Below are 13,208 nucleotides of genomic sequence, written 5' to 3' on the forward strand. Positions count from 1 at the left end.
CTGGATTCCAGTGCCTCCCCATTCCAGGTGCCCCCTTCTCCCCCTGCCCCTTGACATGGAGGCAAATGGGATTCCAGGCTCTACACCAGTTCTTGGTTCCTCCTACCAGGCCCTTTGTTCCTCATGTCCCCATATTTCTCTTCCTGTGCATCTTGGCACCTTTCTTCTGTTCAAAGTTTTCTGTAAATTTTCTCTTTTCTTCCCTTTCTTTTTTTTTTCCTTTCTTTTTTCTTTTTTTTTTTTTTTTATAAATTAATTTGCTTTCAGTTCCATCTTGTGGATGCCTCTGTGTTCTCTTACCTGTGACTGTTAGGCAGGGGGATCGGACTGGGGGCAGCATTCCTAGAGTACCTCACAGGGGCATTCACCATTCACAGGGCTGGAGAGGCACTTTGCAAACTACAAGGCCTACAGACACTGTGCGGTTCTCCACTGAAGGCAGACGAGCTGTCAGGACTGGGCACTGCTGTAGCAGCAGAGACTCTCACTTGCCCTAAAAATAGCTGCTTGAGACTTGGAAGGACATGCCCATAACATAGAGATTTTGTATCTTTATCCTTTAGAAGTAGAAGCTTCATTCCTTCCCTTATTAGGGAGGAAGCAGTCTCTCACTTCTGTTGTTATTGGCCCCCAGCCCTGCCAGTGTGATGACAGGCTCAGGAAGTGCTAACATGGCTTGGCTTTAGCCCTAGTCAACAATCCCAGGCTCCTCCCACAAAAGGCCTTCCTTGCTTAGAAGGGTGGGGGATAGATTTAAGGAGCCTGAAGGCTAGAAGATTCAGCCTGATATGGGATGGAACTGAAGGACACCCTCCCCTGCCAGAAAAAAAAAAAAAAAAAGGCTTGGTCCAATAAGGATTTAGGGATCTACCGCTTTCCTGATCCCCAGGGGGATTGCCTTTGCAACATGCAACATTTCAATATCAGTACAAGGCCCTTTCCAACTTTCCCCCAAACTCTGGCCCACTGTTCTTGGGCTCTGGGCTCTCTCTGTCTCAGGGCAGAAATCATCACCATCTCACCTTTTCCCCATTTAACCCTGCTTAGGAAGAAAAGTAGAACTGAAATGTAGGCCAAAAAACAGGTTTATTTGGTGAATGCTGATGGCAAACATCATCCATGAAAGACCAGGTGGGAAAGGTGTTTTGACAGGGGAGCCTAGGAAGCCTCCAGGGTCACCATACAAATCTCATACAGGGCAAGGCACAGGCTCAGGGAATACCAGCAATGTCCTCAGCCATTCAGCACCATCCGGACAAGCTCTGTGGAAATGAAAGGAGGGGTGAGCCCAGGGAACAGGGCTGGGGAGGGGTTACACCATGGACCAGGAGACTACAAGACCATGAAGGTAGCATGAGAGGGAGCATGCCCACAGCAACCAACCTTGGGGTCAGTTTGCAGAAAAGCCACCTTAAGTCTAATCAGTTCTCTCTGGCCCTGGCTTCCCTCCCACCAGCTGTTAGTCACCACCCCACCTTGAGCAGCAAGAACACAGCAGAGGCAGAAAGGTTCTCAACTACACCTACAGCTACTATCAGCCACTGGAGGGAGGAGAGGACAGAGTTTTGGGTTAGGGTACCTCCAAGCTGCCCAGCAGAGGGATGGGGATAGGGCTGTTCAGCTATAGCAGCAGAATGGGGCAGGCAGCCTACCCACCTATGCCAATTCTCCATGCTCCAGGGCCAAAGGACTACCCGAAAGCAAGATTAGCTACAAGCTGGTGTGAGTTCCCAGACACCAGTACCGAGGGCCCTATAAGCAAAATCTCAGACCATTCTAGGAGAGAGGTGGGAGGTACCATACCCCCAAGCTGCCTTCCTCTTTGAGGAATCCCTCCCCTCCCTAGCCAGCTCCATGCACATACATGCCAGAAAGAAGTCAGATGGTAGTAGGGTAAGGGCAAGGGCTAGAGAGCACAGTTTGGGAAGAAAAAGAAACACTGGGGGAGATCATCTACAGAAGGAGAGGCTGGGAGGAGCCGTACCCGCCCCACGGGCCCGTCACCCCGACAGGATATGCCTCACAAACGCTGCAGGAAGGAAGAGACATTAATGGTGAAGACAAGACACAGACATGGGGTGAAGGGTTCAGGCAGTGGGGAAACAGACATTCCATTTACTTCCCATTCCTTTGCCCTTCATTATCCCTTACTTTCCCGTTATCCCCGCCCCTGCCCCCTGCACAAACTTCCCACTCCTGGCTGGGCTGGGCCCTGCCTCTTGCCTCCTGGCTCTTTGGAGCCCAAATCCAGGGACAAGGAAAGCCCCAGAAGCTGTCCATAACATGCCCGCTATATGCTAACTGTGAAAGCCCCCAATTTACCCCTCACCTTCATAGTTGATACAACCATTGCTGTCCTCATGCCCCGCCACCAGCATCTCCACTTCTTCCTCTGTCATCTTCTCACCTACAGAGAGTGAAAGTGCATTTTTGGATTTGGGTGGCAAGTGAAGTACCTCAGGGTGGCACCTTAGTTCCAGGACAAGGGCACAGGGCCTTACCCAATGTGACAAGGACATGACGGATTTCAGCGCCCATGACAGTACCATTCCCTTCCTTGTCAAACACCCGAAGACCTTCAACATAATCTTCATAGGTTCCCTGGTCCTTGTTCTTGGCTACAGTCTGCAGCATGGGCAAGAAGTGCTCAAAGTCCAGCACCTTTACATTCATCTCTGTCATGGGAAGTGGAAAAGTGTCAGCCAGAGAAGTCACGAAATTCCCCAGGAGAGGGAATTATGGGGGTCACAACAGATGTTCCCATTCAAAGAGGAATGCTGTGGGATTTGCTAATCAAGACAAGATTTGGTTAAGCCTGGGTCCTATGGCAATAAAGTTCAGCTGAAGTACTGTGGACCTACTACACCACACTGAATTGTTCATAAGGATGCTCACCATCACTCTTGGGGTTCCCCAGGACCTTGAGAACCTCGGCGTTGGTGGGGTTCTGGCCCAGAGCCCTCATCACATCTCCACACTGGCTGTACAGGATCTTGCCATCACCTGTTCGGTCAAACAGCTGGAAGGCCTCCTTGAATTCTGAGGATTCAAGTGAACATGAGCACTTGGAATGAGGGGGTCAGCTCAGATCCTACTTCAGAGTGATCTGCTGCCTGGTCAACTTTGATCACACTCTGGAAACCAGATACTACCCTGCTGCACTCACAAGTCAGCTAAGAACAATCTACTTTTCCCAACTCAAATGTCCCAATTAAAAATACAGTCTTTCTCCCATCCCCACCTTGTCAGCACAGTAATATTATATATACACCCCCCTCTGCCTACAGCAGGTCAGGCCCAGCCTCTTCACTACTACTACACTACTCAGGGCAGGAATTTGCCACCGCCCCATCTGGGTCCAGACCTTATAAGGAAGTGAGAGCAGTGGCCTGGGGTCATTCTAGCCTGCCACTTCCCACCCTTCCTCTACAAAGAGACCTTCCAGAAGGTGGAGCTGCAGTTAATCCTTAGCATACTCTCCCAGTCCCCAACTTCACAAAAATATTAGGTCACTCTTTGCAATCTTCACAAATCCAAGCTGGGGGAGGAGGACAGTTGCTAACAGGACAACAGAAGAAGCAGAAGTCACTGATTAAGGGACAGAGGAGCACAAACAGCTTAATACACCCTCCCCAAATCCCACATACATCAGGCATGAGGTAACTCAAGTTGTTTCACATACCCACAGCACCTAAAACTCACCCAGTGCTTGGGGCTCAGATCTAGAGTGGAAGGGGAAGGAAGAAAGAATGAGAAAAGAAAATGGAGGAAGGGAGAAGGGAATCCAGGAGGTACTTTCGGGGGGGGGGGTGCGAGAAAGATGACAGGTTGGGGTTAGAGGATAAGTGCCAGGGGGGTGTCCCTCTCCCTAAGGGCGACCTCAGTTGGGATCAGAGACTGCCTACCTGCGGTCTGATCCTCCGTGAAGTCACACTGCTCGGAGAAGAAGGGAGTGGTCAGCATCTGAATTCCAATCCCACAAGCGAACATCCCAGTCCCACAAAGTCCTGTTGTTCACGCTGGAGACTCTCTTCCCCGCAGGACTGGGCCCTAAACTTTCCAACCCCATCGCCAACCTTTCAAGCCCTCAGGCCCCCTTTGCCCCCGACCCCTGCCTCCCCTCCTCGCCCCACACCCCGCTTATCCCCAGGCCTCGGGCCCCACCATCTTGACTGCTCAGCTCTGCGGGACCTTTTCCTGCAGTAATGGCTCCGACTCCAAGGCCAACCCTAGTCTTAGTACGTCCTAATGACGTCACCCTCCTCGAATTCAGCCAATAGGAACCCCGACCCGGATTTATGCAGATGACAATGCTGCATCTGTAACGAGGTGGGCGGGCCGGCTGTGGTCCCTTCTGGGCTGCAGCCCTACCTGGGCGCAGAAGCCGCGCAAGGGGGTGGGGTGGAGTGCACAGTGTCCGCTTCTCCGAAGACCCTAAAGATCCGAGGATATCAGCTTTGGGAGAGGAGAGGGCCCACCCTTTACTCCTACCCATTCCTCTGAAGAAAACAAGTCTGAGACCAAGCAAGGAACCATGTCTTTATTTTGACACAATAGGTGGCCGCCTAGTGGCAGAAACGTGCCTCCGTCTGCCTGGGAGAGGGAAGGCAAGCCGGCCCCACAGGATCTGTGGAAAAAAATGAAAGTTGCCAAGCCCTGGCGCTTGCGCAATGATTGGACAGGAAAACGCACTCCCCGGCTTTCTTGCTGGCCGAGGGAAGAGGAGTCTTGCCCCTCAAGCCGAGCTGGGGAGGCTGGAGGGCCTACCTGTAGAGCTCAGACGCTTAGGATGTGCTTCAGGAAGGCTGCAGAGAGAGCAGGCAAGAAGGCTTCAGAAGCAGACCCTTGGATAATCCACCCAACTGTAGGTAATCCAGGTTGCCCCTCTCCCACCCCGCACTCCTCTTCCACCCCTGGACCCTCTGCGCCTCTGACTACCCTTACCCTCATAGTTGATGCAGCCATTACTGTCCTCATGTCCTGCCAGAACCGTCTCCACCTCCTCCTCAGTCATCTTCTCTCCTGAATCCCAAACACAGCATTGGAGCCCCCTGCCTTTCCTCCCTCTCCTAACCGGGCCAGCTCTTCCCACCCTGAATCTTGCTTTCCATATTGCCAGCCTGAACACAGTGTCTAGGACCCAGTGAAACCTTTGACAGGAAACTGAAGCCCCAAGGATTGACTTAAATGGAATCACAGAGCACAAGAATTGCTTCCAAAGCTAGAACTTTAGGGCTTCCACCACATTCTCTTTCTGTCCCTTTTGGAAAGCATTTTAGTCTTGAGAAGTCCCTCAGATTCTGCCCTCATGGATTTGACCTTCTTAATCTACTGTCTATGACCTGCAAGATAATAATCCCCTCCCTGGCTCTGCCTAGCTTGCCAACCTTCTTACTGATCTACTCTCTCCTCAATTTCTGGTCCCTGCCTTACCCAGGGTGGTGAGGACATGTCTGAGCTCTGCGCCCATCACTTTGCCATTCCCCTCCTTGTCAAACACCCGAAGCCCTTCCAAGTAGTCCTCATATGTGCCTTGGTCCCGGTTCTTGGCCACTGCTTGGAGCATGGGTAGGAACGTCTCAAAGTCCACGCGCCTGGTCTTCAGCTCTGGAGGTCAGAAAGAGGTGAGAGAGAGGTCATTGTGGTATCACCCAGGACCCAGCTCTCATCCCTACCAAATCTTTCATCCCCTTCAGCATTCAGGATGTTTTTCTGCCCTTTTGTTTAAGTTTTTGAAGTCCTGAGGTCCACCCAAGCATTCTTTGTCACCTTACCAACATTCTACCATTGCAAATTGATGACTGAATATGTAGCTCAGTGGTAGAATGCTTGGGTAGCATGCATAAGACCCTGGGTTTGATCCCCCAGAGCTCCTGCAAAAAAAAAAAAAAAAAAAGAAAACCCACTTGTTCCAAAGCTCCTCTTACCATCACTCTTGGGATTCCCCAGGACCTTGAGCACCTCAGCGTTAGTCGGGTTCTGACCCAGAGCCCTCATTACATCCCCACACTGGCTGTACAGGATCTTGCCATCGCCTACTCGGTCAAACAGCTCAAAGGCCTCCTTGAACTCTGAGATGTAAGGAGGGATCAGTGTTGATCAGTGGTGCCCATTCCTCCACCGCCCCCCCCTCAAGGAAGGATCAGAAATGGTGTGGTAGACCTGGGTGCAACAAAGTTGGAAAAAGGACTAGTGTGGGAGGTTTCAAGGTCGGGACTGGAGTTATGGGAACAGAGAAGGGATCTGAGCAGGGTTGCTTGGGACTGGACAGTGGGCTTAAGGAACCAGCTTCTCCTCACCCTCCAGCTGGTCCTTGTTAAACTCGATCTGTGGAAGAAAAGAGCAGGTGAGGAGAGATGTCAGGGTTTATTCAATCCCACTCCAGCACCCCTCCCAACCAGCTGGCAGCCACTTCTGGGGAGGGGCCCAAAGGGACCAAGCTGGGAGCCCAGCCACCTCAGTCCCATTCCCAGCTCTGGGCCTTGGGAGAATCCCAAGAGGAGGAATTATAGTGGGGAGGGTTTCCTGGGAACAGGGTTAATCCCATGCCACCTGTTTCCCTCCCTCCACTGCCCTGGGCCCTGCATCCCTCACATAACTGGGGGCTGAACAAAGGCTAAATTTACTCCTGGCCCCCAGCTGTGATTGTCTAACAAGCCTGTCCTCTTCAGCCTCCCCTCCTGGGGTTCAAATCTGTGGCCTTTTGAATCGAATAGCCAGCCAGAAGCAGGCAGCAACTCCTTGCCTTCACCTTGAAACTGTCCCCAGAACCCAGGTGTTCCCCACCTCACAGTCCCTGCCTCCACCAGGGGATCAGCAAGTATGTATATATGGTACACATATGTCATAGGATAGAAGGACAGACAACAGCAAAGACAACAGCAGAATCATAAGCCCAATAGGGGACTGCAAGGAACCTCCAATCTCATTCATCCCTATCTTCTATGTACTCCCTAATCCTCTAGGCAGAATCAGACCCTGAATCACTCTCTCCACACTGTCGCTTTCTGGGGACTCACCACCACTTTAGAGAGATCCACAGGGGGCTCCTGGGTTTTCACAGGCGCCTGGGGAACAGCAGGCTCAGCCTTGGTCTTGGCTGTAGGGGCCCCTGCTGCTGGCTTGGCAGCAGGCTTAGAGATGGAGGGCCCTGCTGGTTTCTTCACGGGAACATCCTTCTTGGGAGGCATGATGTCCGGTGACCAAAGGACAGTGTGCTGATGGGGGCACCCATCTCTGTTTAAATAGCCAGGGAGTCTGGGATGTCAAGGGGCGGGGGCAGGGGCAGGGAGCCAGTTGGCGGTGGTGAGGGTGAGGTAGGAGAGATATGCCTGCCTGTCCTCACTCCCCTGGCCTACTATGGTTCAGAACTCCTGCCCCAAGGTTTTCTTTCCTCTGCCCACTCCTCCCCAAAAGATGACCAGAATATTGTTCCCTTTGGGGGCAGAGGGAGTAAGCCACAGACTGCCCAGAATGAGGGAGTTAACCTCCTGGGTAAGGATAGGATGCTTGCCAGTGACACTGAGATAGGGGTGAAGCAAAGGAGTGAAGCCAGAAGTTCTAGACTCTAGAAAGCTTAGGGAGGGGTGGGAGTCGGGGAGTGGGGGAGAGCCTGGAGAGGTTTGTGTGAAGTGGGAACATTTAAAGGGTGGTCTGGAAACAGTGAAAGGTGAAAAAACAAGCAGCCTGTCCAGCCCCCCTAACCATGAATGAGGGCAGGGATAGCTGACCCCATAGTCTAATAATTCCCAGTACTTGAAGTCTCTAGGCCCCCCAGTCTAGGCCTGAAACTGTGCATAGTAATAGGGGAGGGTGAGGCTCTCCACTGTCTCCTGTATCTAGTACTGATTTAGGGGTGGGGGTATAGCTAAAAATCAAGTTTAACACCCACCACCCATACCCATTCTTCCAAAGAAGGAATCTTCTTCCACAAGCCCACAATCATTCAAGTCAGACAAAAGGTAGGGTGCTTGCTGAAAATGCAGGGAATCCCTGGTGGTACCTGGGGGTAAGGGCCGCTCTAGGAGAGAAAAGGCCTAGATTCTGTAATCCAAAAGGATATGGAAACTCCTATGGGCTCCATGAGTACTCATCCCCCAACCAAGGATATAATTAATAAAAGCCCTGACTCTGGCTCCAGGTTACAAAACCTTGCGGGGTGCGGGGTGGGGCAGAGAAGAAGGGACAAAGTTGGGGGTGTGAGGAAGGGGTGCTGGCTACTTTTGTTCTAGGAAAAAAAGGAGAGGATTTAGGCAGCAATCTGAGGAAGAGAGTAGTGATATCCACTTGGGCCCTGGGGTTCAGATTGATGCTGGGTTCCCATTTGCAAAAAAGCCTCTGAATCTCATTACAGCAAATTGTCTTAATTTTGGAAAATAAGAAATCATTCCTTCCGCGAATAATACATCCATCTTACGCACGCATATCCCTAAGCCTTAAAGGAAAGAAGCCCTCCCCAGTCCCCCAAAACTCACCCTGCAGGGTCCGGGTAAGGGGCGGGGACCGAAGGCAGCGCGGCTCCGGGCCCTGAAAGGTTAATTCCGTCAGCCGCGGAGCATGCCGGGAGTCGTAGTCCTCCCGCGCCCGCGGGCTCACGGGAAACTTTCCAACTCGGTAGTGACGCGAGGGCGTGGGCAGGGCATCCGGACCGCGACCGCGGTTAGTGACTCAGGCTCTGCGGAGTGGGCTTATCTTGAGCAGTCCCCTCCCTTGACCCTAAAACGTTGCGGGGCTGCTCAGGATATCCGCTGTGCCTAGCCCTGTGGTGAGTTTAGAGTGGCAAGGGTGTTTTTCTGCATCTCACCAAAGGTGAGAGGACTCAAAACCAGAGGAAAAGTTGCAGCCGGCGGTTTGAAGATCAGATAGCTGAAAGCACTGTACCGCAGAGAGTAGCTGTGATGTCTTTCGTTTCCTCTAGCAATTTGATACAGGGAAAACAGGCTAATTGTTGTGTGGCTTGGAGCAGTTAACTTTCAAAGTGTATTTTTATTTTTTAAATAAACTAGTCGCTGAGGTAAATGAGATTTACAGTTAAGCCCGGTCACCTGACCTCAGACTCTGCAGCCACATTTGCACCATTCAATGCTCTGGCGAGGCACCTCGCGCTGGAAGCCAAGGCTATGGGTATGCAAAGAGTGGCTCAGATTAGAAAACCGCCCGGATCCCCAGAGTGAGGCCCAAGTGAACTTTATGGGGTATAAGTTAAGTTTACTGGTTGGGGAAAGCTTCTCAGAAGAGTAGAAATGGAAGGGTTAAGGATATGGCTCAGAGGCCCTGGCTTCGATCCTCACTACCACCCTCCCAAAAAAGAATAGTAGTAGAAAAGTTGTGTAGGACACAAACAACCCGAAGAAGCCAGGCTGCAGCCGGAGGATGACAGGTTTAAGGCCAATCTGGAATGATATAGTTAGAAACCACTCTTGAGAGCTAAATTACAGAAGCAGCATTGGTCCACTCTCATTAGAATCTGTAAAATAGAAGTTTTAAGAGAACCCATGTTTGGAGGGACAACACCATAAGGGATTTTTGTCTTTCCAGGGACTAGTGGGGCTCAAACCCAGGACCTCCTACTTGCTAGGCATGTGCTGGACCACTGAACTACATAACCTGCCCAATTCTTGTTTTGCAGTACTGGGGATTGAACTGAGCTACATCTCCAGCCCTTTTTATGTATTATTTTTAAAATTTTGAGATAGGGTCTGGCAAAGTTGCTGAGACTGGACTTGGATCATGCCATCCTCCTACCTCGGCTCCCTCTCCCCCAGTCTCTGAGATTACAGACAGGTGTCACCATACCTGGCTTCTGTCCAATTTCAAAGATGTGGTCTATCTATTTTTTTTTTTAACTTACCCTCCTTTCCTCTAGCTGTGGTCCACTTTAGGCATTTGCCTAGTATGAGATTTATGGCGTCAGTGGACTTGATACAATTTTCTGTTTGCTTTATAGAGAAGTAGTGCAAGGAGAAGAGACAAAAGACCATTGACAAATAGATTGAAAAACTATCCTTGTGTGTGCACAATGCACATATGCACACTGCACACACCATTCCTGCTTTTTTCCTTTTTAAAGTTTTGAGACAGAGTCTCACTACATTGCCCAGGTTGGCCTCGAACTTTCCATCCTCCTGCCTCAGCCTCTCAAGTAACTAGCTGGGATTACAGGTGGGTGCCACCGTCCCCAGCTCAAGTTATATTTATAGACCTGTACGAGATGCAAAATATAAACAGAAAAATTAGTTTTATGGTAAGTAAAGCTAGTTTCATATTTGTAATGTTCTTTACTAGTAGTTCACAGATTTAGCTACTTTTCAGAATCTCCTAGGAATTTGTAAGCAGACAGACTTCCAGACTCTCTCCTCAGAATTTCTAGGGAGTGGAAATGTTTTTGTGGGGTGTGTGTGGGTGTGGGTGTGTGTGCATGCCGTGCGCGTGCATGGGAGGTGGGGGGTACTGGGGATTGAACTCAGGGGCACTCAATCACTGAGCCACATCCCCAGCCCTATTTGTATTTTATTTACAGATAGGGTCTCACTGAGTTGCTTAGTGCCTCGCGTTGCTGAGGCTGACTTTGAACTGGCTATTCTCCTGTCTCAGTCTCCTGAGCCCCCTACCCAGGACTGGAAATGTTTTTAAAATATTTTTAGTCTGCTAGAAAGCACAGAGAAAAAGCTACCAAACATACAAGTAACACAGCTTTACTAAATAGAGTGATCACTTCAAATTTTATGTCTGATTATGTGATGTCCCTACTTAAAATCCTTCCATTTCTGTGGACTCCTTTATCTTTTTTGAATTAAGATTTAATCCTGAGGCTAGGTATAGGTGAGAGAGAGCTTCCCTAGCATGTGCAAGACCCTGGGTTCAAAACCCATCACTACACAAAAATAAATAGAATCATTCTTTTTATATATATATATCTTTGTTGTTTTTTAATTTCATTTTCCAGTAATTATTTTTTCTTTTTTTTTTTTTTTTTTTTAGAAAGAGGAGAGGGGGAGAGAGAGAATTTTTTTTTTAATATTTATTTTTCAGTTCTCGGCAGACACAACATCTTTATTTGTATGTGGTGCTGAGGATCGAACCCGGGCTGCACGCATGCCAGGCGAACGCGCTACCGCTTGAGCCACATCCTCAGCCCTAGAATCATTCTTTAGGGTCTCACAAAAGCACTCTTTTTTTGTAACAGTCACACCTACCAGCTTGCAGTATTTCATACATGTCCTGTGTCCTCATTGCTCAGGTTCCCTTTCTATTATGATCCTATACACCTCCCCATCCCCACACATATGGTATATCCAGGGCCAGGCAGAACCAAGCACATATTAAGTTCTGAAATATTTGTAGAAAGAATGGATATCTCAGTGAAAGGGAAGAGTCAAGGATGGACACCCATACTACTAAGTCAATAGGTATGTTGGAGATTAAAGGGATTGAGAAAGTTCCCATTATTGAACTCTATTTTTACTTTGAAATGGAAAGTGAGCCAGGTGTGGTGGCACACACCTGTAATCCTAGCAACTCAGGAGGCTGAGGCAGGGGGATCACAAGTTCAAAGCCCACCTCAGCAACTTAAGGCCATAAGCAACTTAGTGAAACCCTGTGTCAAAATAAAAAATAAAAGGGCTGAGGATGTATGTGACTCAATGGTTAAATGCCCCTGGGTTCAATCCCTAGTATCAAAAAGAAAAAAAAATAAAAGGTGAAATGATTTGATTTGCTAAGAGAAATAGGAGATAAATTGAGAAAGTAGTAAAGATTTGAGGTAGATATTGTAAAAGATGGGAAATGACTTATTTGTTTAGTAAACATTTACCAAGTGCTAAGCACTTGTACTAAGCACTTGTACTTCATGCTGAGTAGCATGAAGAGTAGTTGCAATGGAAAATCATGAATTTGCTTTTTTTGTGTGGGGGGGTGGTTTTGGGGGGTTAAACCCAGAGCCTTGCACATACTAAGCAAGTGCTTTCTCACCAAGCTCCATCCCTAGCCTGTAATTCCTGCCCATGAATTTGGAATAGTGCCAGTCTATAAGGTACTAAGTTCCTTCTTCCAGCAGCACTTTGCCATGTGCACAATTGAGCCAGATAAAGTGTCAACTGGAATGGTCAGATCTTGGCATTTTATGGAATAGGGACAATGGATGAACATGGGATAAAGGGAGTTGAGATTCTAGGTAAAAATAGGGTTTATGGTCTAGGCCCAAAAGAGAAAAATAAGTATAGAGGCGTGGGCTGTTAGATTGAGAGAATATAGAGTCATTACAGGCATAAATTTCAGTGAGGATGAAGAAGTAAGATAGTTGAGCCTGGTGCAGTTGTACACACATAAAATCCAGGCTACTGGGGAGGCTGAGGCAGGAAGATGGCAAGTTCTAGGCTAACCTCAGCAATTTAGTGGGACATGGTCTCAAAATGAAAAATAAAAGGGGCTGGGAATGTAGCTCAGCAATAGAGCATCCCTGATTCAATTCCTGATACCACTTTAAAAAAATGAGATTGTTGAAGACCTTAGTGTTGTAGTGAAGAAAATAGTGCATTTGAGATTAAAATTTTGAAGAATATAGTGGAAGCCAGGAACTAAGGTGAATGGCTATGGGTAGAGATGATTGAGAGATGAATGGGGTGAAGGTTATTAGTTTTTTTTGTTTGGTACCTGGGGTGCTTAACCCCTGAGTCACATCCCCAGCCCTTTTTATTTTTTATTTTGAGACAGGATCTCACTAAGTTGCTTAGGGTCTCGCTAAGTTGCTGTGAGGCTATCTTTGAACTTGTGATCCTCCTGCTGCAGCCTCTTGAGCTGTTGGGATTACAGACGTGCACAGCCACACCCACAAGGTCATTAGTTTTGATAAAATCCATTAGTGTTCTTTCAATTGAGAGTATCAAAAATCTGGCTAAACAATAAGGGGATTTATTGGCTTATGTAATTGAAAAGTCAAGAATTGGGTAGGCTTTAGATTTATTTTGACCCAGGAATTCACAACAAAACAAAGGGATTCATTCTTTAATACTCTTGGCTCCCTCCTCCATGTGTCAAGAGAATGAACTTCTCAGTTCCTCCAGCACTTATTTTTTATTTTGAGACAGAGTCTTGTTAATTTTCCCAGGCTGGCCTCAAATGTGAGAATGAACTTCTTTTGACCATTGGAATCAATTCCTGGACTTTACCTTGACTGGACCCACTTGGAAAAATGCCCATTTACCCTTGAA

General features: G+C 48.6%; 2 protein-coding genes across 6 annotated transcripts; both read right to left on the reverse strand.

Annotated features, from left to right (window-relative positions):
• Positions 1–1,067: 1,067 nt before the first annotated feature.
• Positions 1,068–4,295, reverse strand: Myl6 (myosin light chain 6). 3 transcript variants are annotated; one of them, XM_005335624.4, is made up of 7 exons: positions 4,165–4,295; positions 3,906–3,933; positions 2,896–3,039; positions 2,502–2,675; positions 2,330–2,407; positions 1,985–2,029; positions 1,068–1,262 (listed from the first exon to the last, which is right to left on the reverse strand). In XM_005335624.4, exons 1-6 carry the CDS (start codon positions 4,165–4,167, stop codon positions 2,001–2,003), a joined length of 456 nt encoding a protein of 151 aa, XP_005335681.1. In that variant the 5' UTR covers positions 4,168–4,295; the 3' UTR covers positions 1,068–1,262; positions 1,985–2,000. The 3 variants fall into 3 exon arrangements, with proteins under 3 accessions (XP_005335681.1, XP_021589168.1, XP_005335682.1); XM_021733493.1 differs by lacking the exon at positions 1,985–2,029 and adding an exon at positions 3,703–3,722 and having other exon boundaries at positions 4,165–4,182; XM_005335625.5 differs by lacking the exon at positions 1,985–2,029.
• Positions 4,296–4,525: 230 nt separating this feature from the next.
• Myl6b (myosin light chain 6B) lies at positions 4,526–8,619 on the reverse strand. 3 transcript variants are annotated; one of them, XM_005335623.5, is made up of 8 exons: positions 8,475–8,619; positions 7,020–7,236; positions 6,300–6,327; positions 5,928–6,071; positions 5,434–5,607; positions 4,945–5,022; positions 4,768–4,805; positions 4,526–4,627 (listed from the first exon to the last, which is right to left on the reverse strand). In XM_005335623.5, exons 2-7 carry the CDS (start codon positions 7,188–7,190, stop codon positions 4,777–4,779), a joined length of 624 nt encoding a protein of 207 aa, XP_005335680.1. In that variant the 5' UTR covers positions 7,191–7,236; positions 8,475–8,619; the 3' UTR covers positions 4,526–4,627; positions 4,768–4,776. The 3 variants fall into 3 exon arrangements, with proteins under 3 accessions (XP_005335680.1, XP_013218495.1, XP_077909458.1); XM_013363041.4 differs by having other exon boundaries at positions 7,020–7,217; positions 8,475–8,569; XM_078053332.1 differs by having other exon boundaries at positions 7,020–7,257; positions 8,475–8,535.
• Positions 8,620–13,208: the final 4,589 nt, after the last annotated feature.

This window comes from Ictidomys tridecemlineatus, chromosome 6 (genome assembly GCF_052094955.1).
Source record: "Ictidomys tridecemlineatus isolate mIctTri1 chromosome 6, mIctTri1.hap1, whole genome shotgun sequence".
NCBI classification, from domain to species: Eukaryota; Metazoa; Chordata; class Mammalia; order Rodentia; family Sciuridae; genus Ictidomys; species Ictidomys tridecemlineatus.

Excerpts from the sequence above, each read along its gene's own strand:
- Myl6b (XM_005335623.5), bottom strand. The coding sequence starts at position 7,190 with ATGCCTCCCAAGAAGGATGTTCCCGTGAAGAAACCAGCAGGGCCCTCC. Across the intron at positions 6,328-7,019 it reads TGGATCTCTCTAAAGTGGTG|ATCGAGTTTAACAAGGACCA; the intron begins GTGAGTCCCCAG and ends TTTCTTCCACAG. Across the intron at positions 5,608-5,927 it reads GGGGAATCCCAAGAGTGATG|AGCTGAAGACCAGGCGCGTG; the intron begins GTAAGAGGAGCT and ends TCTGACCTCCAG.
- Myl6 (XM_005335625.5), bottom strand. Across the intron at positions 2,676-2,895 it reads GGGGAACCCCAAGAGTGATG|AGATGAATGTAAAGGTGCTG; the intron begins GTGAGCATCCTT and ends TTCCCATGACAG. Across the intron at positions 2,408-2,501 it reads TCATGTCCTTGTCACATTGG|GTGAGAAGATGACAGAGGAA; the intron begins GTAAGGCCCTGT and ends CACTCTCTGTAG.